Raw genomic sequence first — 27,658 nt, 5'->3', positions numbered from 1 at the left:
GGCATTTATTTGAACATTTCAGTCAATTGGATCACAATAGATATAAATGAGAAATTGTCAACTGTCCAGCTGATCCTCTGGAGTAAGGTGACTCATTTGCAAAAAGCCAAAATCAGATGCATTCAAAGCTGGGGGAGGCAGTTTATTTGTGATTCTTTGATTTGCTAAAGTCTCCTTTTGTCTCTGGCTACTTGAATTACAATATTCCAAAAGGTCATTTTGCAATTCTTGCCCAGTGTAAGGCATAAATATAATGCCTTCTCCAGCTTTAAATACTTTCAATAAGACTTACTGTGGAGGGGTAAGTGAAAGATTTGAAAGTCAATCAGCTGTCGAGAATGATATGAAGAGACACCGTTAAGAAAAAAGTCCAGGTTTTATTGTCTATGGCGGCTGTTGTCCATGTTAAATGCCAGACGGGTGAGAGACAGAGAGAGCGAGAGACAGAGAGAGCGAGAGACAGAGAGAGCGAGAGACAGAGAGATGGAGAGAGATGGAGAAAAAGAGGGAAAATGCAGGAGCCAATCACACAGCATGGTGAGACTTTATGTCCTCCATGTTTCTTTGGTTTGCAAGAGCAAAACCTGGCATGACAGCGACTCATGGCAAAGTTAATAATTGGAAGTTAAACACAATGAGGCAACATACAAGTAGGATCTAAAAACAACTTCAAACACAAGAACTGATGAACCTGAACACGGATTTCCGACCCGATGAATGACAGTGCTAACAGAACTGAGTGCAGTCAACAGTAGAGTTGGGAAGGACTTAGTAAAGAAGGGTGGAGAGCAGGGCACGAATGGAGGTCATCTGGATATTGGATATTGTAATGGGGTGCTCCCAGGGCCATGCAGATCAGCGGAGTGGCAGACAGGGGCATCTGATTGGTTCGCCGGCTCTGAGCAAAGAAACGCGTCGCAGTTCTACTGGCTGTGGTGGTCTGAAAAAGAAACCACCTGGATGAGGTTCAGTGATTGACATCTAGAATCCGGTGTTTGCTTGTTTTGCCAAGCAGGCGTAAATGAGAGAGCAGGAGGGAGGGACGAGTGTTCCCTCTTCCTCTCTCCCTTCCCCTCCCTCCGTACTTCATCACGTGATGCCCTTCACTATGGCCGCCCCTGCCCACCAGAGTGGAGAAGGGGGAGTTATCCAAAGTTGTGAATGGCCAGCCTGAACATGTCATTGGTGCACACCCACGCGTCGTTAATGTTCTTCAGGATGAAACTCTGGTGGAAACCCATGATGGGGTCGTCATCGGCCTGCGAACACACACACAAACACAAATAGTCAGCAATACAGTGATTGTATTTAGCAGCAGATCGTGTTAAAGGGGCCCTATCATGCTCATGCTCATTTTCAGGTTCATATTTGTATTGTGTGCCTCTACTGTCTACTGCTGCAGCACCTCTTTTCACCCTCTGTCTGAAACCAGAGCCCAGTCTGGCTCGTTAGCAGCCCGGCTCTGTTGTGATTGGTCAACCACTTAGAGATAAACAAAAAGTTATTTCTAAATACAAGATGTTTACAAAGTCAATGAGTCATTATGGTAAATATAGTCAATTATCATATTTAGGATTTTTGCAAAGATTGAGCAGCCCTAATGGTTATCCTGTGCGTTCCTCTTGGAGGCAAACATACTGTGAGCATCCTTGAGGACAAGCATGTTATGGCATGAGCTTTCAGCCACACAAGGACGATAACGGTCGTATCTGCTACAGTTCACTATCAGATAGACGGTTCGGACACACGAGGCCGACACGGAAACGCAGAAAACGATAACGGGGCCCTAGGTGGGTAGATCTGCAAACAAAACGCTCTGGGGGGGCAAACGGCTCCGTGTTTACGCCTATACGATCATTTCCTGATAACGTTGAAGCAATAGCCCCGCCTCTCCCCACCTCTCCTGCTCAGAGATCAGCTGCTGGGCTGTCAGAAGATGGGGAGGAAAAGAAAGGCTCCGCTTTTTATTCTTATATTATTATATAGAGTCGTTATTTATTTGTTTTGAAGCTCAATAAATAACAAAGAAGACCTCTGACCGGCACTTTTCTAATTTTGTCCGGAAGATTTCAACTTTAACGGACATGTTGACCGGCAGAAAAAAATCTAACTGAAACTCTGCTGCACGGTCCCCTTGTCCCTTGGAAGAAGCGGAGAGGTGGGTGTTTGTCATCTGCTGGTGGACTACTGGGGAGAATTACAACAGGAGCAAACGCTTGCCTCGGGGAGGGAGAAAAAAAGCCAGAGCGTCCACAGCGGAGAATAAACAGAAGGGCAACCATGGCAACCATGGCAACCATGCACGGGAAGTCTTCTTCGCTGCTTTTGTGGCAGAAGTAAATGGCGGGCCGCATGAGGCCCGCGGCTCGCCATTTGCGGCCCTCGGATAAATTTAGAAAACAACTTAAAAAAAAAAAAGTGTGGGTTTGTTTCCCGGGGAAAACATTCACAAGAAACACCGGCCGCTGTTATGCCTGCTGTGACGTTAAATTACTCCGTTCTCCGCTTGTAATTATGCCTTTACAAGCTTCAAAGTTGTATTTATCATGAATTTGAAAAAACAAATGTAATATTCTAAAAGCCAAGACTGTATTTATTTGAAATCAGATGAAAACAAACTGTAACGAACCCCGAAAAACTAGTTTCTTTACACAAATCCACTTTTATTTTGAAATGAGCCGTTGCGACTTCCGACTGATTTCGACAGAGCAGGTCACATATGAACACAGCCCTATGTGGATGCCAGCATGAGCAAGATATTTGAGGAAAATCGTGATTTCCAAGAAAAGTGGGAGAAAGAGTATCTTTTCACTGAATTCAGGGGTAATCTACAATGTTTAACATGTTTGCAGACCGTTGCTGTCATGAAAGTAAGCAACTTGAGCCGCCACTACAACACTTCACACAAGGACCGGTACACCGGGGCCGGCAGAGCAGCGATCCTAGCGGACCTGAAAGGGAAAGTACAAAAACAACAGTGCTTTTTCACCCAGGTCACAAGTGTCCAAGGATCAAGTCTGAAAGCATCATATGCTGTCTCACTCCAGCTTGCCAAAGCAAAGAAGCCACTATCAGAAGGAGACTTGGTGAAAACATGCGCGATGGAGATAGCTAACGCCTTTGGAGATGAAAAAATGGCAAAACATTTTGAAACGGTGTCACTCTCCTGACGCACAGTGACTCGCAGGATTTTTGACATTCAAAGTCATGTGGAGGGAAAGCTGAAACAAATCATGTCTGACTGTTCATGCTTTTCGTTAGCGTTAGATGAGAGTACAGACGTTACCAATGTTAGCCAGCGACTGGTGTACGCAAGATCAATAAATGTGTCATTTGATGTATACAAGGAAGTATTAAAACTTGTACCACTGCACGGCACAACAAAGGGATCGGACATTTTCGACGCAGTGAAGGGTGTTGTCAGCGAATATGGTGGATTTGACAAGCTATCTGCCGTTGTTACTGATGGGGCTCCATCAATGCAAGGAATGTGCATGTGAATAGTTTTCAGATGAAACTCGGCCTGTTCAGAGATAACCTTGCGTCAGATCCCCCGAATTTGAAACACTTCCCCGCATGTGGAGAGCTGCGCAATGACATCCCCGAATTGGCCGAATGTGAGATGACGATCCACCGCTACAGAGAAGCCCTTAAAATGTTGCAGGATCAATTCAACAATCGCTTTCAGGATTTCCACGACATGCGAGGCACAATCCAGCTTTTCACTGACCCCATCTCAGCGGTTGTGCATTACCAGCCACCTGAACTACAAATGGAACTGTGCGAACTACAAGGTGACTTATTTTTCCAAATGAAACGGAATGAGAGGGGAATGTCATTTTGGAGACTGTTGCCCGAGACTCGCTTCCCTCTCTTGAGAGATTTTGCTGTTTAATCTTAATGCACACTTTCCAATAGTTTAAAAGTTGTATTCCACTGTTAAATAACCTGTTCAATATAAACATGCCACTTTTAAAAATTAAATAACATTTCTGTGAACTGATGTTTGTTGTGTGAGCTTATTAGAGGATGTTCCCTTAAAGATCGAAAAATATCAATGAAGATGTCAGACTTAGTATATTTGTTAATAATTACATACAATACATGGAATTTGTGTTTTGTGTGTTCCAAGTGACTCTGCGGCCCCCTGGTGGCCAGTACATAAATTATTTGGCCCCACCATCATCAAAGTTGCCCATCCCTGTATTACAGCGTCTCCAGTGCTTTCGAGCGGAATACTTTTTTGATATCGATTTCGGTCTGTTTGCGTTATCGTCCTCGTGTGGCTCCAGCCTAAGATGCCCCGTTCAGCGCTCGTTATTGTACCTTCACAAGCTTCAACTCATTTTGTATATTCTTAAGGCCAATAGCCACTGTCCTGGGCCCTGTCGTGTTACTATCAGCCTGTCACTCCTTACTTCAGGGTGACGTAGGGGGAAGAGGTAGAGAGGGAGGGAAACGGTGCTGATCAGACTGAGAGGAGATGTGATCCTTGACAAGTTGACAAAACTTAACAAGCCTCAACACTATATATTTATTGTCTGAATATTACAATACAAATGTGATATTCTGAAAGCCAAGACTTTGTTTGTTTAGAATCAACCACACTGATCAAAAAATGAGTTTTTCTCTTAGATCTCGAAGGATTTCAATAGCACGGGTCACATATTCAAATTGTGTAAAGGGGTTGGGGAGTACTACCTAATATGTGGGAAAAGGGGAGTATTCTCTTAATGGAACCTTCATAGTTTGTCTGTTTGATAGTATGGTAACAGAAATAATTGGAACACAGGTACAAAAATGAAAACATACATTCCCTAGCATTCAATGTGTGATTATTAAATTGTGAAACAAATGACATGCTTAACATGCTTTAAAATAAGGTATAAAGGATAGTGCTACTTACTTTTAGCTGTCCTACAACCATACTCAAGATGCAGCAGTCTGGAGTTGGCTGGTGGTCCTGCGCTGTTATACTATGCGCTATTTTTGTGAAGGGTAGACCCTGGCACACACAGGAAAAACACACAAAAATATAGGAGTCAAAACATTTACTTAAGATCTTGAGCTATTTTCATCAAAATGTATTTATAAAATATAAGAAAAACAAGTATTATCCTCAATAAAATTGTACTTAGGGGGTACAACCCTAAATAGTTTGGGGAGGAATCGGTTTACCATTACTTGGCTCCTGTATGTTTACATGGTAATAATAATAATAATAATAATAATACGTTTATTTATTATAGCACCTTTCACAGGTACTTACTAGGGGTGTAACGGTTCACAAAAATTTCAGGTTCGGTACGTACCTCGGTTTTTAGGTCACGTTTCGGTAGAGCAGATAAAATTATCACAAAACATAAAATATATATATATTTTTTTAATTATTATTAAACTGTGAATAATGTATTCACTCAAATAAATACAAAATATAATCAAATAAACATTAAAGTGCAGCATTTCGATGAATTGAAATAATCTGTATTTGAACTGTACTGTACTAGTATCTAAGCAGCCAGTTTGACATTAGGACTTGCTTGTCATTGTATTTTCATGTTTTTTTAAAGAAAGATGTACTTGTCCACATTGCTCGCCGAAAGGGCAGATCTGCTGCACTAACAATGTCTCCTGCTGTGGAGAACACACCCTCTCGCTAGGGACAGAGGTAGCAGACACAGCCAGGTAGCGCTTTGCTAACATGGCAACATAAATATATTTGGCGCTTGTAATAGCTTTGGCTCGGTCTGAACTTTTTGCGAGTGGTGGAGGCTTAAATGCTAGCGGGAGTTTGCACTTCAGCCTTTTTTCTTTTTGGACAGGTGATATTCACGTTCGGGTAATGCCTTTTCAAATGAGTGTGCAAGTTTGATGTATTGCCAGCCGCGTAACCAATTTTAGTTGAACAATGCCGACTAACAGCTTTGGTTCGGTCCACCTGTCTTTGTCCGTCATCCTTGTACGTAACTGCGAAACCAAAATGTTCCCCAACCGGAGACTTCAATGATGCAGGAGGATTTTCGAGCTCAACTTTATCTGCGTTCACCATTTCCTCAAATTACTTAGTAAATTTGAACACATCCCCTGTGACCAGCTCTCATAGTATGCCTCTCGTCCAAAGAAATGACGTGCTCGCTCTATGACGCGTTGAACCCAATGTGAGCAAATTACTCTGAATGCTGCGACGCAGCACCTGAGATTACTTCCAACAAGTTGTTCACGTTCTCAATTTTTTACGTTTAACATTATATTCGTTCGGTACACTTCGGTACACACGTGTACCGAACCGAAGAGCCCGTACCGAATAATTTCGGTACGGGTGGGTGTACCGTTACACCCCTAGTACTTACAGTAATCAGGTTACAACAGTGCATGTAAATAGGTTCCGATTACCTACAACCTGCTTTCTTGAGTGCATGTAAAGTTAGCGGCTGACCAGGGGCGGATCTAAGGGGGCTGCTGCCCCCCCACTGTAGAGCCTTGCCCCTCCAGGCCCCCCTAACTTTTGTGTCCCTAAACTGTACTTGTAGAAACAAACCTACACTATGTCCACAAGCTTCTCAAGCAACAAAACAAGCAGTACATTCATTAAAAGTGAATAATTTTAAATATCATCTTAGGCCCGTTAAAAACGCAGCTACGGCCCTGCATTAAACTGTGGAGCGACGTTCACAGACCGCAGCTCACACAGCTGCAGAGAGGGAACGAGCTGTCCCAGCACCTGAAGGTGGATCAGCTTCCCCTGGGAGCATTTCCCCTTCCACTAGTTTTGTTTTTACTAAGGACGAGAGCTGAAAACTAAATATTAGTAAAGCGCTGCCGTTTCAATTGATAGCGTTTAACAGACGGGCGCTGTTTGGGACGTTTCGTTACAAAATACTACGCAGACAGCGCTAGCTGGGAGATCGATCACTTTATTTGCTAAACTATGCGTACTATTAAATCCATGTAAATTACACATCACAGCAATGAGGCTGATAAATGAAACCAGGATACATCCTTTACCGTCAAACTGGATCTAAATACAGCTGCCTGTGTGCATTTGATAAATACTTTCTGATTTTATATTTATTATATGCTACTTATTAGCTACTTGGCCCTAACGTGTAAAGTTATACACACATTTGTACCAGTGCTTTTCACAAGTAGACTCTGGCAGGCAAGAGTAGCTGGAGTGATTCAACAACAAAAAAGACATCTGAGAAGGACGAACAGAAAGAGGAGAAGGATGAACAGAAAGAGGAAAAGAGAGTACTCTGACCAGGAGGGTCAGAGCAGGAGAAAGCCAGGAGGAGATGAAGACATTAGTGAAGAAGAAGAAATGTATGTGAGGAATAAAGATGAAGTGAGACAGAGGCAGGGATCAGGAGGCAGATGAAACTCCAGCTGGAGCACATGGTATGTTTTTATTCTCCTTGCATACATATTCCATTACAGCAGCACAATCTAGCGGCTCTTAGTATTGACACATATGTATTGAAATGTGTTGCTGCACAGGTCACCTTTAGCTCTCTTAAGAGATGGGTGATGTCATTTGTGTACTTAAGGGGACGGGTAATAACCGGAAAAGCATGACATGGGACCTTTAACACCAATTGTATACATGTTGGAAGCTTAAAAGTACAAGTAAAAAGCTAGGCTATATAGGAACTGCATCACAGTCACATGGCTTTGCATCACCGACGCTAAAGGCGGCTAATGTTTAGCGTGATGATGTGTCATGTATGACACATACTGTAGAAGCTTCGGACATTCACAAGTGGTGTATCTACTGACAGATTGTATGTCGTAGAACAAAATTGAAAATCCCTTATGCTTTTGTTAACCACAGATCTTATTTCCGAGGTCAAACTAAAAATAGTTTTGGCTTCGAGACGAGGAAAGCAGAAGTGGTCAAATGCTAACCCTTTTCTAGCTTTAAGGACTCATTCATGCACCACTCATTCACCAGTGTGGTTCGTACTTAGGCCAAACACCACCTGTTACACATCAACTCTGTATATAGCTTAAGTTATAGACTCACAGTGAGCTTTTCAACAATCGCTCTTTTTCCTTGGAACTGCTGTCCTTCCCATGTGAGGCATGATGCATCAATCTGTGTGAAGAGACAAAGATAAATAGATCAAGAAAGAAATGGGTAAAATATGAGTTGCACACAATTCTATTTACAGATGAAAGGGCTTCCAAAAAAGTCACATAACACAACACTAATGATATTAGCTTAGCTCAAAGTTCCATCTGTTTGAAATTAAGTTAAGGCAAATTAAGTTAAGTGACACTCAACGACTACATTGTATCATTTTCCTTAGTTACACTGTAGCTAACAGATCTAATTGATTATGATGATTATTTGATGCGTAAAACTGAGTTAAAATAGAGAAAGTATAATTTCCTGGTGTAACCTACAACCTACTTATACACAAGTAAAGCTAAAAAAACATTGTTCTAAAATGGATTCAATACTAGCTGTACGCTGAAGGCAACAGGTGTTAAGGTTAGCACAGAAAGCTGTCTGGGCTGTGAGTAAATGACACTAGTGTACACAATTCGTGGTCAGCAAGAACAACGACGCAGAGAGAGTTGTGTTCAAGTCAAGTTTTAGTTTTCCATGTCATAGCATAAGAGATGTTTTTCAGTGTCCTAGTCCAGTGTGACCTGTGGCCTTCTGCTGAAGTGTTTGTTCACTGTTCGTACAGAGTAATAAAGAAGTGTTTTAAATGTTCTTTATTTTTATAATTTAAACATTTCTCTTTTACCAAATATGTCAGTCGTCAAAATGCAGACTCGGTCCCCAGAAAGAGAATTGTTTCTGTATTTGATACATGCATTACTGTCTGTTTATAGTAAATGAAAAGAAACATATCCTTACAAATGGGTGTTTTTGCCCAGTGTGCCAAACCGTGAGTCCTTAACCGGACCGTGACTTATGCGTACCGTTACACCCCTGTGACTAATACATTGCTGTTAAATGGTTTTATTTTTACATGACTTGTGCTCCTGCCCAAACTAACTCCTCTAAAGTAGTAGGTCTATGTATTTATTTAGGCATCAGCCAAATAAAGAAAAAAAGAAAAGTCAATAAGTAGACACAATTTAATGTATGATTCCAAATGTATTCCCTTTAGGGCCAACAATCTAACAATTACCATCATAAACAAAAGATTTGAAGATTCAATTATAAGGTCTAAAATCAGTTTTTTTACGTTATAATAAACCAATAATTTCAAATGCCCATTACAATGATCTAGTCTAGACCGCTGAGATTAAGTTTACTTTACAGATTAAAAGATCTGCCATCATGTATCTGTGATTGTACAATATTATACACAACACTGATTAATCCAATGAAAGCAGCAACACTGTGGAAACACACAGCAACCCACCCCCAAGAAAACTATTAAAAACAAAATAACATTCATAGATTTTGTGTCAGATATATTGTTAATGATGATTCATTATTGATCAAGCGAGTCCAAACAGACCACACTCCCATGTACGCAGACGCTGCCTTCAACTAGATATGTGCAACTAGTAAAGGAGGGAGGTACCAGCAATCTTATAAAAAGGTATTTGTTGAATTTAGAAATCGAAAAAGTTGAATCATGAGACGTCTTGTAACTGAATGAAAGCAAGGTTCTGTGACACTCACATATATGGATCCGAGTTGTGATCTGTCAGAGTCAAACATCTGGTAGTAGTGCTGCACAAAGCTGGATCCTATCTGCTCCCAAAGAGGCTGGTCCACCATCCTGAATCACCCTGCAACACACACTGGGAACATGGAGAGGCAGCTGGTCAGAGAGCCTCCTTATTCTGTCAAGACAGATTGATTTGAATACCGCGCTACGGCTGATTTCCTTGTATCTTCTTTTCTTTTATCCCTCTATGCATATGTGTGGTATGCTTGTATGAAATGTATTCATGTAAGTGTATTTGAGTAATTAAAGGCACAATGCAAAATACATATATTTTGATTACAACTTGTATTGTTATTCAAAGCTAGTGGAAGTGTGTTATTTTTATTTTATCTACCCCAATTATAAAAAGTAAAGATTCTATCAAAGGGACAGCTTGAAGGATTCGGAAGCATCTAGCGTAATGGCTGCTGATTTCAACCAACTGAATACCATTCTGCTCACGCCCTGCTTTATCCATTCACACTACTTTAGGAGGAAAGAAATACAGCTGCGACTGGCTTTGCCTCGGCGTGTCAGAGAACTACATTGGGCTTAATGTGAAATATAAACAAGATGAACTACCATACTATGATTTGTTTTCCCAACTTACTATACTTTGATTTTTCTTTACTAAGACATTTTTAGATATACTAAACCATTACTTTTTTGAAGTACTAAACTGTCTATTTTTCCACATACTCAACTAACACTTTTATTTATTATGCATACCATTATACGACTTTTTCAGATGATTATACACAAGATAGCTATGGATTGTAGATTCAATTTCTGCAATAGATACCTCTTAATATCAGACAATAGCCTTTTATGATTAGAAACACTTATAGAAACATTTTTTACTTAAATACAATGTTAATAGAGTTACATTACAACACATTAAATTCAAAGCAAGTAATTTACATGAAGCCATGTTGATATTAATGCATTAACAGACTTAAATCACATACATTTATCTCAGCTAGAAATAAAACTTGATTTACTTGTTTCTGTAAGAAGTCACTGCTTCCTTCATGCCACAGTTTAAAACAAGAAACAAACAACAACAAAACACGTTCACCATCAAATTATCCACACCACACTGCAAAACATAAACCTGTAAACTACATTAAGCAGCGGAGTTTTGCCAGACAAGCCGCACTGGTTTGTGGGCTTGGGTGACACTGACAGCAGTCATGTGCTTCAACATAACGATACACTGTTGTCAGGAACACTCTGAGAGCTCTGAAAATGAGTCAAAATAACATACCATACATACCAACGGGTCATACATCCTTATATGTATGCTTAAAAATACACAAGGCTAGTGTAAATCAGCCTATTTAAAATGTGTACTCATGGAAAAGCTCTTGTAGCGTTATGGCTAGTTAAGCTAACTAGCTTCAACTAGCTTGTGGGCAGTTTTGTTTGCCAACATTGACTAAGCCTGTGCTAGCGAGGACAGTTCATATACTTAGCATGTGTCCCCGTCCGCTAATGTTAGACACGTCAGATACATTATATATCCAGGCGTTAGATTATTGGCTGGCTGTCTTTGGCCTCTTCCCCTGGTGCTAAAAATACCCGTCTCCTTCACTGCTCCGGGCCCGCGCACACAACTCTGGAACCCCGAAGCAGCAACCCTACATAGGCGTGTCCGACGTTAGCCCTTAACCGGGTAGCACCAGCCAATTGAACTACTTATACCTCCTCATATGTGTTCAAATGTCAGACCTAACTAGCGCGTTTTGTTTGCGCACATGTTTCCATTCACTATACCACAAGACTGTTTATTAAAATTAAGTAATAAAAACTTACCTCTAACCAACACCGAGGCCGGCTTCTCGATAGCACAGTGCAGTGTCTGCTCCCCTACGAGGGCACGCACGTAGAGCCGTAACCAGCCCGTTGGTTTCTGGGTATCGTAGTCTTTGTAAACATCACTTGTTGGCATTTGATTGAGAGCTAGTACATTTAAAAAAAGAAAGGAACAAAAAAGTGGTTGTATATTTTGTAAATAAAGCATGACAGAGAAAAGGTAATTGTATTCAACCTATGATTGGTTATGGTTTATTCTGCATATTAGCATATTTAAGTTACTCAAATCATGTTTGAAGGTGATGATCCTCAAATGTTGTCATGACAACATGTTTCTGCTGCCCCTACATCGCCACAAAAGTCAGTTACTACAGGTATGCAAAATTAGAATTTGAATAAATAACCAATAAAGCAAAACAATTGTATATTGAACAATTAGGTAGACAACAATAAGCCTGTCAGCAGGTTTTAAAATAATGTACTCCGGACGACCATAACTCCTTTATATAGTTTGCATTACTTTTTCAGTCATGTCCGTCAATTATGTATGTGATCAAACCCTATAATGTAAAGTTATACATTAAACATTTTCATTAGCCTACACATTAAAATGTTGAAATCCTCTCAATGTGTTTTACATTGTGGCCATTAAGACAAAATGTTCAGTAAATGTGATTCGTCTCTGGCAAATTGACAGAAAGGCGTAATCTCATTACTGGTACATTTTGGAAAAATGGGGATTGCTAGCAGGATGTCAATGTGACAATGCATTTTAAAATCACATGCACACAAACACACTAATAGTATTATTTTGTCCAATACTTGGCATAGGTTGGCATATTGCCTACGCTTTTTTATATCTTCTTATATACACCTGATTTATTAAACAAAAAAACTGTGTTTGCTTATATGTCATGCCCTAAACTAAAACAGCATTTGTAAAAGATACATTGGCATTGCATTTGATATTGAGGTGATCCAAAAGTAACAGAAAGTTATTAGGTAACATTACTTTTTTATAGTTAAATTTGTATTAGATTACTAGAATATAAGTAATTAGAATAACATACATTTTTAAAGTCACCCTCCCATCCCTGTCCACATTCTATGGGAAAGGTAGGTAAGCATGTAAACAAGAATATACACATTGTGAATTGTATAAGGTATATCTAAAACCAAATGCTATATTTGTAGAAGTCTGTTGGTTTGTGCTTTGTCTGAAACTCCGGCCTCCACTGACTTGTTTCTTGATCCCTTGTTCCATTACAGAGACCAGGCAAACAGTGCTTCCATGAGCCATTATCTAATTCAGATAAATTGGGGTGAGGCTCTAAGAGTGGTTTCAGCCATATTTCAACAGGAAATCGGTTTCTTTTTTAAAGTTTGCTTGTTTTTGTTAACTGGGACAGGCATTTAAGACTGCACCAGGTAAAGAGTAATGAAAAGTTGGCTGCCTTTCTTGAGTATTATCAAACACAGGTGAGTAGAAGCTAGTTAGCAAACGTAACACTACAACAGCTCAAGCAAGTTTATAGTAGTTTAAAATACATTGTGTTTTTCATAACCAATAATATAAAGTTCAACGATGATTGTTGGCAACTTGACGATTTGTTGATCAACAAGTCAAGTTCATGCAAGTTTGGCAGCAAATGCAAATGTCCGTCTCTCAAATAAGGAGATTCCCTGCTTTTTGTGATTTATATCATATACAAAAGTATATATGTTCAGGTTATTTGTATATTCGCTGATATTAACAAGACTTAACATTGAATGTTATCAATTTATCGACAGACAAGTTGTAATCAATCAAATTAGGGAGCAGGAAATAAATTGAATAACAAGCAAAATAAAGAATCCTTATACATTTATATTTGGTTTTATTTGTATTTAGATACATTGCATTTGACAGAATATTAACCCATTCTACACATATGGTAATAATAACAAAAATATTTAAATCACAAAACATTTTGTCACATAATATCTCTACAATGGCAATAATGTCATTGTTTTTTTAAGTCAGTATATTTATTTAGAAATCAGGAATTGTAGAAAAAAGGGTTTTGGGGGCAATCAATAATCTGTGACAATAATCTAATGTCCTAAATCAGGCAAGCCGGGTCACTTTCTTGAATACCAAAAAATCTAATTAATACTTCTATAAAACTTGAAATCAGTCGGTGGCTTGAACGGGATTTTCTTCAGCTTGTCCTTCTGATTCTTCGAGAGCTGGAGGTCCGGCTTCCACACTTTCTGCTAGCTGTTGGAGCAATAAAGTAAAGAGAGCAATACCTTAGAACGTGAGAAGCTTTTATGTGACCTTAAAAAGACAGGTGAGGGTCAAAGATAGATGGGTGGCACCTGAGCTAAAAATAAGCGTCATAGCAAAGGGTAGAAATACCTACAGTATGTCAATGTGACATTTAAAAAAAAGTATGAAAAGTCCATGGGGAATTACGTCTAGATGGAATGGCAGAAAAATTAATTTAAACGGCACACCTTTTCCACTTTAAATTCTGATATACTGCACACATTTGTATTTATTCATGTAATTGCCTAATTATTTTGAGAGTCATTTGTGATGTTGTCTTTGTACCTATTGTTTTATATATATGTTGGTTTTTGTTGTTGACATTTTTTATTTATATTTTATTTTAGATAAAATAAAAAAAGAATCCTACATATTCTTTTTTCGAACAACCGATTGCGTTTATATATATGCACTATTTTACACCAAAGGAAATTATTTGGTAAATGATATGATTCTGAAAACCTGATTCTGATGTTTTTACCAAATACGGGCACAAAGGTGTTATAATGGCGGCAGATTCAATCCAATCCACTTTATTTCTATAGCACAAAAACAGAGGGTTTGCCAAAGTGCTTCACAACGAACATATCATTATAACAAAATATAATATATAAATATAATATTGCCGAAGCCGCGGCGGGGAGCTGTGGTCTCAAGGTCCTAGGTGCCTCAAGGGGCGGTAACCGAGAGCTGTGTCCGGGTCCTCGGCAGTAAGTCGGACCCATTTCCGGTGAGGGTTGGCCTCCGCCAGGGCTGCGCTTTGTCACCAATCCTGTTTGTAATATACATGGATCGGATTTCGAGGCGTAGTCGTGGGGGAGGGGATCTGCAGTTCGGTGGACTAAGGATTGCACCACTGCTTTTTGCAGATGATGTGGTTCTAATGGCTTCATCGGTATGCGACCTTCAGCACTCACTGGATCGGTTCGCAACCGAGTGTGAAGCGGCTGGGATGAGGATCAGCACCTCCAAATCTGAGGCCATGGTTCTCAGCAGGAAACCGATGGACTGTCCACTCCAAGTAGGGAATGAGTCCTTACCCCAAGTGAAGGAGTTCAAGTATCTCGGGGTCTTGTTCTCGAGTGAGGGAACAATGGAGCGTGAGATGGGCCGGAGAATCGGAGCAGCGGGAGCGGTATTGCAGTCGCTTTACCGCACCGTTGTGACGAAAAGGGAGCTGAGCCAGAAGGCAAAGCTCTCTGTCTACCGGGCCATGTTCGTTCCTACCCTCACCTATGGTCATGAAGGATGGGTCATGACCGAAAGAACGAGATCGCGGATACAAGCGGCCGAGATGGGTTTTCTCCGCATGGTGGCTGGTGTCTCCCTTAGAGATAAGGTGAGAAGTTCGGTCATCAGGGAGGGACTCGGAGTTGAGCCGCTCCTCCTTCGCGTCGAAAGGAGCCGGTTGAGGTGGTTCGGGCACCTAGTTAGGATGCCACCTGGGCGCCTCCCTAGGGAGGTGTTCCAGGCACGTCCAGCTGGGAAGAGACCAAGGGGTAGACCTAGGACCAGGTGGAGGGATTATATCTCTTCGCTGGCCTGGGAGCGCCTTGGGATCCCCCAGTCAGAGCTGGTTGATGTCGCCAGGGAAAAGAAAGTTTGGGGCTCTCTGCTGGAACTGCTACCCCCGCGACCCGACCACGGATAAGCGGGAGAAGATGGATGGATGGATGGATAATATTACAAGAATAGATAAAAGGCACACATAAGAATAAATACAAGGGCACACATAAAGACTATAGACAGACAAGAAAGCATACAAATAGGTAGAGCATGGCTCAGACTGACTCAAAAGCGAGGGAAAAGAGGTGGGTCTTTAGGCGGGACTTAAAAGTTTGAAGAGTGGGCGACAATTTGACATGGGGGGGCAGGCCATTCCAGAGCCTGGGGGCTACCGCTGAGAAGGCTCGGTCTCCCCTGGTCTTTTTCTTGGTTTTAGGAACTACCAGTCGCAGCTGATCAGCCGATCTCAAAGCCCTTGAGGGGGTGTACACCTGTAGGAGGTCGGAGATGTACTAAGGGGCCAGCCCATCAAGCGATTTAAAAACAAACAATAGAATCTTAAAATTAACTCTAAAATGGACAGGAAGCCAGTGGAGGGAAGCCAGAAATTGGTACAATGTGCTCATGCTTGCGGGTTCCTGTAAGCAGCCAAGCAGCAGCGTTTTGTACCAGCGAGGTCTGATTTAGGCCGGCATAAAGTGCATTACAGTAATCTAAACGAGTCGAAACAAAGGCATGAATTACACGCTCAAAGTCTAAAAAGGATAAAACCGGTTTAATTTTGGACAGGAGCCTCAAGTGATAAAAACTGGACTCAACCGCAGAGCCTATCTGTTTATCTAATTTAAAAGCACTGTCAATTTTGACGCCAAGATTTAGGACCATGAGTTTTGCATACGGTTGCAGGGAACCCAGGTCAATGGAAGGGACATCACCATCTGGTCCAAACACAATGACCTCCGTTTTGCTCTCATTTATATTAAAAAGGTTTAGCGCCACCCAGGCCTTTATGTCATTAAGACAGTCAACCAGGGGCATCAGAGAGCTGGTGTTTGTTTTTAGGGGTAGATATATTTGGGAGTTGTCCGCATAAAGGTGGTAGGAGACGCCATGTTTTCTTAAAATTAGTCCAAGGGGGAGAAGGTATAAAGAAAAGAAAATGGGCCCCAAAATAGAACCTTGGGGAACTCCACAGGATAGGGGGGCAGAAGACGATGCAAAGTCACCAAGCCTAACAGAGAAGGATCTCTGGGACAAATAGGACCTGAACTACTCTAAGGCAGTGCCCCTGATGCCCACACAGTGCTCTAGATGAGAGATAAGAATGGAGTGGTCAATCGTATCGAAGGCAGCTTTGAGGTCTAAGAGCTTAAGAATAGCAGTCACCAGAGTCTGTAGTGACCAGGAGGTCATTGAATATCTTAGAAGGGCAGACTCAGTACTGTGAAGCGCTTTAAAACCGGACTGAAAAATATCAAAAATATTGTGTGCATGTATAAAAGACGGCAGCTGTAATAGTACGGTTTTCTCCAAGATTTTTGAAATAAAAGGAAGCTTCGAGATGGTTCTATAATTAGAGAAGACAGAAGTGTCCAGATTAGGTTTTTTTTTATCAGGGGCGCCACAACCGCTTGTTTAAAATAAACTGGCACAGAACCGGGGTGGTGAGATACAGGCTCTAATAGTGGAGATCTTTTCTATAAAATAGTGGAGAAATGTTTCACACACCTCAGTTGAAGCTTCAATACAAGTGGATAAAGGAGAGTTTAACATAGCATCAATGGTTTTTAAAAAAACACGAGGTTTGTTTAAATTACTAAAAATAATATCAGAAAAATAACTAATCTTTTCAGCTTTTACAATGCTTTCTCCAACTCTCTTTTAAAATGTCATGAGTTACATGAAGCTTGTCCTTCTTCCACCTGCGCTCAGCCTGCCGGCACTCACGACTGGCAGCACGAGTGACGTCATTGAGCCAGGGTACAGATTTAGCTCTGGGGCGCATGCATTTCAGGGGAGCAACAATGTCAAGAGCTCCAGTGCCGGTAGAGAGAAAGGCTGAGGTTAATTGCTCAGATTCAAGATATGGAACACATTCTTTGAATAAACTCAAATGATTGTGAAAAAACAGTGAGCCCTCTGCTGGCACGTACCAGGCTGTGGAGTCTCTGAGAGGAGATGGAGTCATCGCTGCCATCTGGATCGCTCTGAGCCGAGGTCACAAGTTCATGTATTTCCTCATCTGACTTCAGAGGGAACGCTGTCCTCAGGGCCATCCTGGTGTTATGGGATATTTTATCATTCTTAGTGAGCATCGAAAGTTTACCATGTGTTCTTCTTGTCAAGCTATTTCTAATAAAATGGCTTAAAGGTAACGTAAATATGTCCTAACCTACATGAGTCGTAAATAATTTTTGCTCTATTTATTATTGTCAGGTTGGTGGCCTTCTCCTTTTAGGGAATGTTGACATGATGTCTCTCTTGTCCATCATATACAAAACATTCTCTTTTAACAGAGAAAGAGATTTTGCAACGTTTTTAGTTTTTTTTAATCGCAATTGTGGCTGGCATACATTGTACAGAGTAACGCCCTTTAGGCTCTATACTGTAAATGAAAATGATTGAATTATATTTGTGCTTCAGTGTGCATCTATTTATTTTACCTAAACTCCTGGACAGTGAGCGTGCTCTTCTCACGGGACTCAGAGTCGATCAGGTCGCTCAGGTGGTCGGACTCAACCTGGTTTTGCTCTTGAGATACACTCTCATCCTTCTGAAAAACAAAAAACAGCAACTCGTCAACATTTTGGGATTATCTTTGAGAACATCAATACTAGTGCCTGCTTGTCAGTTCAACATGAAACTGGAGCCAAGTTATGGTTAGCTTAGTTTAGCCTAAGTTGTGATACGGGTGACACAGCTAGCTTGGCTCCATCCAAAGTTTTTATAAATGAAATAAATATTTTTCAAAAACAGTTTAAAAATACAAGTCCACTGAACAAATTGAAACGTTGACTTGAATTATATGTATTATGACAAACAAACTTCACATAGCTGTATTAGGTTAGTTGAAAGCAATAATATTAAGTTTAACCTGATATTTTGTATTTAAGCTTCATATTATTGATTTCAACTAACCTGATGCAGTTATGGGACATCTGTTAACATAATACATTTAATTAAAGTCAATGATTCAGTTTGTTCAGTGTACAATCATAAGACATAATAATAATAATTCAAGACGGAGTTATGTAAAATGGGACCTTGATAAATCTGAAGCTTTAGATTAGGGGCCAAGTATTTGCATTATAAATTACGTACACATCTAAAATCTGAGAGTTTATATATTATACAGCTATGTTGCAAGCTAAAAAACAAAACACCTACCAATAATCTAAAATTAATCAAACCCTAACTACTAAATGGTTCCAAAAAATTACTTTCATCAGTCCAAAGTTATATTTTGATATGTTTAAAAATAAATCTTTGGTTCCCCTTTGGACAGAATCAGGCTGGAGTTCCTTGTTCATTAAAGCTAAGCCAACTATCTGAATTCATTAAGTGTAAACAAATGTTTTGGCTCTTTTGGGGTCTTTAGGGATTGCCAACTTTTGTTGTTGTTTTGTTTATCTATTTATCTATCCGTACAACTTGATAACAACGTAATGTGCTCTATTTTGATCTAATAGGTATTAGACTGTAGTCCGGGGGAAAAAACAGTAAAGGAACAAAACAAAGAAGAAACACTTCTTGAATGCAATTTACCATATATTCCTCAACAAAACAAGAAAATACAATTGGTTCCAGTATCCTAATTCTAAAGTTCTGTATGTGAGTGTGGTCAACAGAAAATATCACTCCCAGGCTCACCCCCTCTCTCTGTAGAGGCCAAAAAGTGATAACAGGTGAAAGCAATCGGCTATTTCAATTACCATCACCACCCCAGCTCCAGTGAACACAAATAATAAGTGCAAAATATTAAATAAAAACATAAATTACATAAACCTTACATGTGGCTCCTACTATAAAGTACCTGCTGGGTGCTGGGCTCATTGGTCTTGTTCTGCATGCTGCCTTCTTTGTGGAGCTCCAGCAGGATGTCATGCTCTCTCTTCAGCTGATCAAAGTCACTCTGCAGCGTTTGCATCTGGACACAAAGAAAACAAGAACAAGGTGAAAACATTTGAAATCAAGCATTCTGTGCCCATGCGGGTGTGTAGTGTGTGTGTATAGTAAAGTGTGTGTCTTTATGGGTTACCTTTGAGAGGTTCTGTTGGTGTGTTTGTTCCAGGGCGTCCCAGTTGCGCCTCGGCACCACGTCCCAGTACTCTGCCTTCATCCTGGTGAGCTCCTCCTGAGCTGTGGTCAGGTCTCTCCGGCACACCTTCAGAGAGAGCTGCAGCTGCACTGGGTCCCTAGCATCTCCTTCCACAATAGGATTTAAAATTCAGAACAAAATATTCTTAACTTTTCAAATGTTATAGTAAAGGTATTTGGTATATTTAGAAATTCCAAACATAAGTGGGTGTTGTGCTTAGCTATTTCTCAGTCAATATGTTTTTTTCGAATTTGCTTTCTTGCCAAGAGAAACAAAGAAAGGTTTGTATAGCTTGTAATAGTGAAATCTAAACACTTTGTCATAATCTTTTAAGGTACCTAAACAAAACATATCCAGACTCTCAAAGCCTCTTATAACACTTATTTATTTTACCAACTGTTCATATAACTTTGATTGTAAAATATTTTAATTCTAAAAGTGTAGTGCTCATTCAGTTCTTTCACTCTTATTTAAGGTTAGGGTCCACTCCTCTCGTGTAAGACTCCCGGAGACAACAGAAAAATAGATTAACAGATTGTTTAATTTCTAATATCTACATTTTTGGCTGATTTTGTAGATTTAGACACCACATTTTGGGAATTTAAGCCAATAACAATATGGTTTTTATCATTGACTAATCTGTCTGATATTTCTTTGTTTAATCAGTTAATAATTTGGTCAGTCCAATGTCAAAAGATGGTTGCACATTATGTTTGTCACGTAACTAGGGTAACTACCGGAAGTAGGTGTACACCGCTCGGCGATTTTTAACATTCCGGAAGTGTGACATAGGCCTATACATTACATCCCAAGGCCTAGGGACATGTCTTGTTTTGTGTGCGTCTAAAACCCAAACATATTTAGTTTTCAATTGCAAAGGACTAATGAAACAGGAAATAGTAGATTAGCAATAGGATAAGGATAGAAAAGCTGCAACCAGAGAGATCTTAAAAGAAGAAATGTGTCACGGTTTTAGTGTTTAGTGTTGTCTGTCTGGTTATGGGTTTTGTAAGTCTGTTCATTCTGTGTTTTGTCTTCCTCCTTGTGTTTTGTCTGGTCCTCCTCCCTGTCGTTAGTTTCCCTGGTGTGTCTAATTGTCTCATTGTGTTCACCTGTTGCCCTTGTGTTTCTCCCTCCCCTGCCCAGCTGTACCCTTCTGTGTATTTAGTCTAGTCTTCCCCTGTATTCCATGTCGGTTCATTGTTTTCCCTCCATGTTATTCCATGTTCCTTGTGCTGCTCGTTTGTTTTTGGATACTGCCTTTTTGACACAGCTTTTATTATTTAATAAAGCTCGCTTTTTGTTAAATTCTGCATTTGGGTGCTACCTTTTCCACGCATCCTGACAAAATGAACTTCAAATTATTTTCCCAAATCATTTTGGTGATGTATCGATTATTTGAGTGGCAATCAATCAATGTTTATTTATATAGCCCAATATCACAAATGTTACATTTGTCTCAGTGGACTTCACAGTTTGTACAGAATATCAGTATGACAATACGACACCCTCTGTCCTCAGACCTTCACATCGTACAAGGAAAAACTTCCAGAGAAAACCCACAGTTTAAAGGGGAACATGGAGAAACCTCAGGGAGAGCAACAGAGGAGGGATCCCTCTCCCAGGACGGAAAGACGTGCAATAGATGCCGTGTGTAAATCAAAGAGATAATACATTTTACAGCGTAGGTAGACCAAATGTTTGGAAATGCATGTGTCTGTAATAAGAAGATGAATCCACGAGGATGTCAACAGTCCTGTGGGAGCCATCAGGGAAGTAGTATGATGAGAGTCAGGCAGGACCGCAGGGACAGGTTCAGCCACGACTCGAAGTCCAGGACTCAGGACTCAAATCCAGAACTTAGGATAGAGGATCCAGGACTCAGGATGCAGGGCTCAGGATGCAGGATTTAGGACACATGATTCAGGAACCAGGACACAGGACCGCAGCAACAGGATCAGCCACGGCTCAGGATTCCGGCGTAGATAGACACCAAAAATAGATTTGGGGAAGCTGGGTTATTCGGAACATGAGAGTACACAGGTACAGACAGACAGAAGGAAGAAGTAAGGTGTCCCCCGACAGTCTAAGCCTATATCAGCAAAACTAACGTGTCTCCACGTACATGCACTCCCTTAGAATGGTTGAGGGAAAGGGGTAGCAAGTAAGAAGTAAGGAACAGAGGTGGAGAGGCACAGCGTGTCTACGTACATGCACTCCCTTAGGATAGGGTGAGGGAAAAGAGTAGGAACTAAGATGTATGCGCCACATCTATACCATGAGCGCATTGCTCCTAAAAAGTGTTTCTGGCACTGGCACCAATCAACAGTTGTGTGTCGACTCGGCAGGGATCAAGGCACGTATATGCCTCTCCCTGCTTCCACCGTCTACACACACAACCAAATGACATACATTCAGTAAGGAAAAATGCACTCTTATTAGATTATTTTATCAACTATAAGCTTTATCAAAAAGGAAGATCTTAAGCGCACTCTTAAAAACGGATAGGGTGTCTGCCGCCCGAACACAAACTGGAAGCTGATTCGACAAATGTGGAGCTTGATAAGAAAAGGCTCTGGCTCACATTGTACTTTTAGAGACTCTAGGAACAACCAACAACCCTGCATTCTTGGAAGGCAATGCCCTAGTAGGACAGTAGGGTATAATGAGCTCTTTAAGGTAAGATGGCGCCTGCCATCACATTATCATTATGTCAATAGAGTGGAATGGAATGGTTGCAGCTCCACCTGAGTTTCCATCTGCTGGATGCTCCTCCTCCACAGAGCCTCTTGTGAGGTTGTTGATCTGCCAGATCAGCAGCTGGCGGGCATCACGCTGCTCCCGGTACTGCAGATACTGAGCTGAGAGATCAGACTGCAGACGCTCCACCTGGGAAAGAGCAGAAGAAAGTGGAGTGACTGAGACAATCATGATAACAAACCACTGAACGCTTGTGTAAATTAAATAGCAGTCAAAACTTCTTTTTTTGACAAAGGGATCTCCGCATTTGGGAATAAATAGCTTTGACTTACATGTGTAAAAGGCTTTTATTTAATTTGACTTTATTTGCTTTAAATTCACATTATCATTATGTCAATAGAGTTGTCTATGTTGTAATTTTGTATCTAGTTTTTCTATACTGTCATCCATATTTGTACAAATTGTAAAGCCCCTTATCTAATGTGTTTTGCAGTTTTGAGCTATACAAATTACATTTGATTTGATTTAATTGACCAAGACAGCACATCAAACTAATATTGACGATACTATTTAGAGAAGGAATTGATGTGAAATGAGTCGCAGTCCTTAAAAAGTCACATGAATAATGAAAGGTGAGAACACCAGGTAAGTCACGTACCACTGCCTGTGTGGCTGTGTCCTTCTCCGTCATGGCCTCTATGACCCTCTGAAGTTGATGCTTCTCCGTTTTCAGAGCTCTGATCTCACTCCGCTCCTCTTCCCAGCGAGCTTGGATCTTCCTCTCACACTCCTCTGTCACCAACCTCACATGGGACCGCAGCGGCTCCAGTTCTCTGATTTGATCCTGCTGATATGCTGAACAGATATCAAAGGCAACAAATGATTTATCATGAAACAGAAGGGCTGGATAATGTTTTGAGATAAAAAAATTACTACATTATTGAGAGATTTAATACCTATCTGCGGAGATGTGATGGGCATTTGTTAATATTTTAAACATTTTAAAGGCTAAACGGATACACAAAATAAATAACTGATCGATTATTCAACAACAAAAATATATTAGAGCTACAGATCCGCATGAAACATGATTAAAAAAATGATTTCACATTTCCAACTGGTGCAGACAAATTTGTAATCAACCTGCCAAATTAAAAGCACAACTTTACCTGAATGTGCGCTTAGCTAAGTTGTTATATTTTTAGTCAACTTATTTGCAGCACAATGCGCTTTATATTGCTTTATTTTTATGCAACTTTCACTGAACACTGAAAATATAGGATGTTTTGTGCTTATTGTGGTGCAAGGTTGAATTTCGGGTTCCTACAAAAACCTGTTCACAGACTTTAATGGTCTAAAAGCTTCATATTCTGTCTGCATATACCTTTATTCACCCTCTTTCACAGTCACAGTTTGCTTTGATTGGCTTGTGAGAAAAAGACGGTACACCTTAACAAATGTAGTTCTTAAGCTATGCCTGGACTGCTTAGATGGGAAGATATGATATATTTTAGACAGCCTACATGTATCATAGGAAATAAGAAACGTTTTTTAAATCCCATGTTTTCTGACAGAGGGAACCCACAGAAACAGTCTGATCGTCTTGTTTCACAGTTAATGGCTTGGTAGGAACTCCAAATAAATAAATGTACATACACAAGCAGTGAAAGAGTGCGTTTTTCATAGCATGTCTCCTTTCAATGTAGCTTAGATGCAACCAGTCACTTCATTATAGACTGTCTACAACTTTATAAAACAAATCAAGGGCATTTATTTAAGTCTGCGAACAATTATTTGTAGTCATTAACTATTTATTCCCATAGCCCTTCGGTCATTAACCCAGATTGCCAGTGGATGTGGAGGCAGCAGTTACAATGTAAACCAAATCAACCAGCTCTGTCCTTGTGGAAATGCTATCTGATTCCCCAATAAGTAGATTCTTTGTTTCCTCGTTTATCAAAGTCTGCTTTGTTCCTTTTATTCTATAGCACTAAAGGACACCATTCAGAAAAGTGCTATACTATGAGTGTAATCCTTCTTAAGAAAGGAGAATGATGAGGCAGGCTTATTAACAGATACTGACCTAAAGTGTTTTCATATTCCCTCTTGATGGCAGAAAGAAGGGGTTGGTAGGTTTTGAACTCTTTGATGAAACAACCAAAGGCATCTCGGTAGACCTGTGGTCAGATTAAGATAATGGGATTACTCTCCTGGACTAAAGTGTGTGTACAGTATTTCCTCTGGTTTTAATGTAGCCAACCTTCCTACAAAACAGAAAAACAAAGCACCTGTAGTCTCTGTTCCTGAAATTGAGGCTCAGACGAGCTGATCATCTGCAGCTCCTTGTGAACGTAGCTCTCCAGCTGCTTCAGGAGCTGAGGCTTCCTCCCTGGGCCGGCATACATGTAACGGCTACCTGTCCAGCACAACTACATTTAACACACACGAACACACACACACACACACACACACACACACACACACACACACACACACACACACACACACACACACACACACACACACACACACACACACACACACACACACACACACACACACACACACACACACACACACACACACACACACACACACACACACACACACACACACACACACACACACACACACACAGCTTTAGTGACTCAATCAAACTTTAAAATACTTGTTCTCCCCCCCATTAGTCATGTTACTTCTATGCATATAACTGTCCATACGTCTCATATCTTAATCTAGAGTGTACCAATATGTATCCCTATTTTCTATAAAGAAGTGTCAATACTGGTCTAAAGTGTATTTATATTTGCTCTACTGTCAATAGTGTCTTTCTATATTAATACTGTCCATTTCTACCCCCTCTACAGTGTATTCAATATTTATGCTACATTTCAGTGTTTAATACCTATTTAAACTGTTCATAATATATAATATAATTATATATTTTATATTTATATACTTATATTATACAGATACATTACACTGCACTTTACTGGTTCCCTTGTACTTCTGGTTAAATTGCATAGTTGACTAATGGTTGATTGATTGACAAGGAAACCAATATGGGCTATTTTAATATAATTAGTAAAGTAATACAAATATGTTAGAAAATGCTATTCTCTGCCTCTCTAATGAGGAGGTTTTTCAGATTTTTCTCTGTTTTACATCATAATAAAACGAATGTCTTTCGGTATTCGATAATTATATTTAATTGCAGTAGGTTTTTAATGAGGAAAATGATTGATGGTTTGATGAAGCTGTTTGCTCCCTGCTTTGTTTCTCGTTACCTTTCTCACAGCAGGTTGGACAGAAACAGCTCCAGCCTTTTCTTCTTGTCCTTCCTCTGATGTCTGGATAACGTCATGTTGTGGTCTCTGCTGGTCAAATATCAGTCTATAATAGAAAACCACAGAGCTAAGCAATGGTGGAACTACATTTACCCAAGTACTTTAGTATACATTTTGAGATAATTGCACTTTATTTGAGTATGTATATATATATTTTTTTCTGCCACTGCATATTTCTACTACACTATTCACTTACACTTAGTTACTTTTGACCTTAATAACATGTTGTGTTATATACTACTTATCTACTCAGTAGTCCAAAAGGTATCCAAACGTTTTCCTACATTGCAAAATAACAACATAAAAAGCATTTATATGCATTTGTTAGTGATACAAATATAACTCTATAGTATTCAAAAATACAACAACACTTTAGTAGTACAATTTGCTACTTTTACTTTTACTTGTAACATTTTGAACTCATGAGCTTTACCTATAATGTAACTTACAATTATTAGAAGACTGAAGAAATATATATTAATATCATCCATATTAATAGTAGCCTTTAATATCGTTGCTGTAGGACAATCTTTAAAATCACTTGCCTTTGTGTTTTTGAAGGCGTTAAAGGTGGAAATGTAACATCTTTATGTGGCAACATCTCTAGCGACTGTATGAAGTCTAAATAATTGTTTTTAAAGTTTCTGTCCTTTTGAAATGTCTATATTTAGTCCATTTAGCTAAGCTAAAGCATTTAGCTCCAGGTTGGCTCTAGCATCACAGCTCATAACGTTGTAACAAGGTTTCCATGGTAACGACGACGGGGCACCCGGCAGGACCCACATAGTAGACCGCAGTGCGCCTGGCTGAATTTCAAACTGTGTACAAATAAAGATGTTCCTCCTAAATAGAGACGAAAGAAACACTTTCAAACCAAAGGAAACTGCAGCTTTCAAATATAAATGTGTGTCGTACAAACCATCAGTCCTGACTTGTTCCAATAGCATACATGATTAAAACAGCCAAACCTACTTTGTAAATATCACACACAAACAACAATTTCCAATATGTATAGGCATAATACGTATTTTAATTTAGAGGTTATGGCATAGAATAATATAAAATCACCATGATTGAAAACAAACGTGTATTTTAAAGTAGGCATATTTTGCAAACAATATTAACTTTGTTTTCGTTCTGGAAAGTGCTACCAATGCTATCCTCTAGCTCGCAAATATATACCCCTATGTTCCACAAATACACGTGCCACATAAGGATACAATTGGAGATTAAGAATTATATCATATAATGTTCTAAAACGGACTATATTTCCTAGCTCCCTGTCTCTGTGGAAGGTCTGAACCGTCTGAACCAGGATAACAGCAATGGGGCTGTGTAGTCATTTCTAGAGACAGTATCATACAAGGGAGCATGCAGCTCAACTACAGTACCCAGACGGCACTGCTCCAGCCTACAGTACACTCTGCTGCTTATCCGGGGATGTCACACCGCTGCTATTTTCTCCCCTCAGTCTCTCTCACTCTCAGCCTACAGCTCAAGCGGACTGACACGGGGCTTTGGATAGAAAGACACGAACAATAAGATACAAAACAGAGGCCAAAATGGCAGAGCTTGGAGCGGGAAGCCTGCCGTTAGGGGATCCTGCTTTTAATTACCAGGAACACGAGCTAAACGAGAGGCTGAAGCGGCTCTACCCGGCTGTGAACGAGGAAGAGACCCCTTTACCCCGATCCTGGAGCCCCAAGGATAAATACAGCTACATTGGGCTGTCACAGAACAACCTGCGGGTCCATTACAAAGGTTAGAGAGCTGGTTCAGCCCCGATGGCATGAACAAGTTGTGACAACAGCAGAGGGTCTCAAATCTGTCACTGTGTGTTTGCGGAGGGGGGGTCTCTATCTATCTATCTCACTCACTCACTCACTCTCACGCACCCAGTATGCGATTATGTTGATTGTGTATGTGTGCGCACTCCTGGTAAATCTAGTCTGAGCTGCCTCTCCTGTCCTCTAACCTTGCTTTG

At 40.2% G+C, this 27,658-nt stretch overlaps 3 protein-coding genes across 9 annotated transcripts in view; 1 reads left to right on the top strand and 2 right to left on the bottom strand.

Annotated features, from left to right (window-relative positions):
- Positions 1–357: 357 nt before the first annotated feature.
- nutf2 (nuclear transport factor 2) lies at positions 358–11,600 on the bottom strand. 2 transcript variants are annotated; one of them, XM_034085435.1, is made up of 5 exons: positions 11,493–11,600; positions 9,650–9,771; positions 8,024–8,095; positions 4,907–5,005; positions 358–1,259 (listed from the first exon to the last, which is right to left on the bottom strand). In XM_034085435.1, the coding sequence occupies exons 2-5, from the start codon at positions 9,746–9,748 to the stop codon at positions 1,146–1,148; spliced, it is 384 nt and encodes a 127-aa protein (XP_033941326.1). In that variant the 5' UTR covers positions 9,749–9,771; positions 11,493–11,600; the 3' UTR covers positions 358–1,145. The 2 variants fall into 2 exon arrangements, with proteins under 2 accessions (XP_033941326.1, XP_033941327.1); XM_034085436.1 differs by lacking the exon at positions 11,493–11,600 and adding an exon at positions 10,945–11,295.
- A 1,778-nt stretch (positions 11,601–13,378) lies between these two features.
- tsnaxip1 (translin-associated factor X interacting protein 1) lies at positions 13,379–26,391 on the bottom strand. Of its 3 annotated transcripts, none has more exons than XM_034085753.1 (11): positions 26,220–26,391; positions 25,615–25,720; positions 24,616–24,756; positions 24,411–24,504; positions 22,986–23,182; positions 22,375–22,516; positions 19,568–19,734; positions 19,343–19,456; positions 17,973–18,082; positions 17,463–17,586; positions 13,379–13,752 (listed from the first exon to the last, which is right to left on the bottom strand). In XM_034085753.1, the coding sequence occupies exons 1-11, from the start codon at positions 26,273–26,275 to the stop codon at positions 13,666–13,668; spliced, it is 1,338 nt and encodes a 445-aa protein (XP_033941644.1). In that variant the 5' UTR covers positions 26,276–26,391; the 3' UTR covers positions 13,379–13,665. The 3 variants fall into 3 exon arrangements, with proteins under 3 accessions (XP_033941644.1, XP_033941645.1, XP_033941646.1); XM_034085754.1 differs by having other exon boundaries at positions 19,568–19,731; XM_034085755.1 differs by lacking the exon at positions 26,220–26,391 and adding an exon at positions 25,871–25,956.
- A 581-nt stretch (positions 26,392–26,972) lies between these two features.
- Positions 26,973–27,658, top strand: part of ranbp10 (RAN binding protein 10) — a 60,847-nt gene continuing 60,161 nt past the window's right edge. The window contains exon 1 of one of the 4 annotated variants that reach the window (XM_034085164.2): positions 26,973–27,435. In XM_034085164.2, the coding sequence (XP_033941055.1) occupies positions 27,237–27,435 (199 nt within the window). In that variant the 5' untranslated portion in view covers positions 26,973–27,236. The remainder of the gene's footprint in view (positions 27,436–27,658) is intronic. The other 3 variants (XM_034085162.2, XM_034085161.2, XM_034085160.2) reach the window with 3 other exon arrangements.

The sequence above is a fragment of the Pseudochaenichthys georgianus genome, chromosome 6 (assembly GCF_902827115.2).
Source record: "Pseudochaenichthys georgianus chromosome 6, fPseGeo1.2, whole genome shotgun sequence".
NCBI lineage: Eukaryota > Metazoa > Chordata > Actinopteri > Perciformes > Channichthyidae > Pseudochaenichthys > Pseudochaenichthys georgianus.
The sequence above is the reverse complement of the archived record's forward strand: the minus strand, read 5'-3'. Positions and strand labels throughout refer to the sequence as shown.

Excerpts from the sequence above, each read along its gene's own strand:
- nutf2 (XM_034085435.1), bottom strand. The coding sequence starts at position 9,748 with ATGGTGGACCAGCCTCTTTGGGAGCAGATAGGATCCAGCTTTGTGCAG. Across the intron at positions 8,096-9,649 it reads CACAACTCGGATCCATATAT|ATTGATGCATCATGCCTCAC; the intron begins GTGAGTGTCACA and ends CTCTTCACACAG. Across the intron at positions 5,006-8,023 it reads CGATTGTTGAAAAGCTCACT|GGTCTACCCTTCACAAAAAT; the intron begins GTGAGTCTATAA and ends TGTGTGTGCCAG.
- tsnaxip1 (XM_034085753.1), bottom strand. The coding sequence starts at position 26,275 with ATGTTGCCACATAAAGATGTTACATTTCCACCTTTAACGCCTTCAAAA. Across the intron at positions 19,457-19,567 it reads ACCAACAGAACCTCTCAAAG|ATGCAAACGCTGCAGAGTGA; the intron begins GTAACCCATAAA and ends CTTTGTGTCCAG. Across the intron at positions 18,083-19,342 it reads ATGAGCCCAGCACCCAGCAG|AAGGATGAGAGTGTATCTCA; the intron begins GTACTTTATAGT and ends TTTGTTTTTCAG.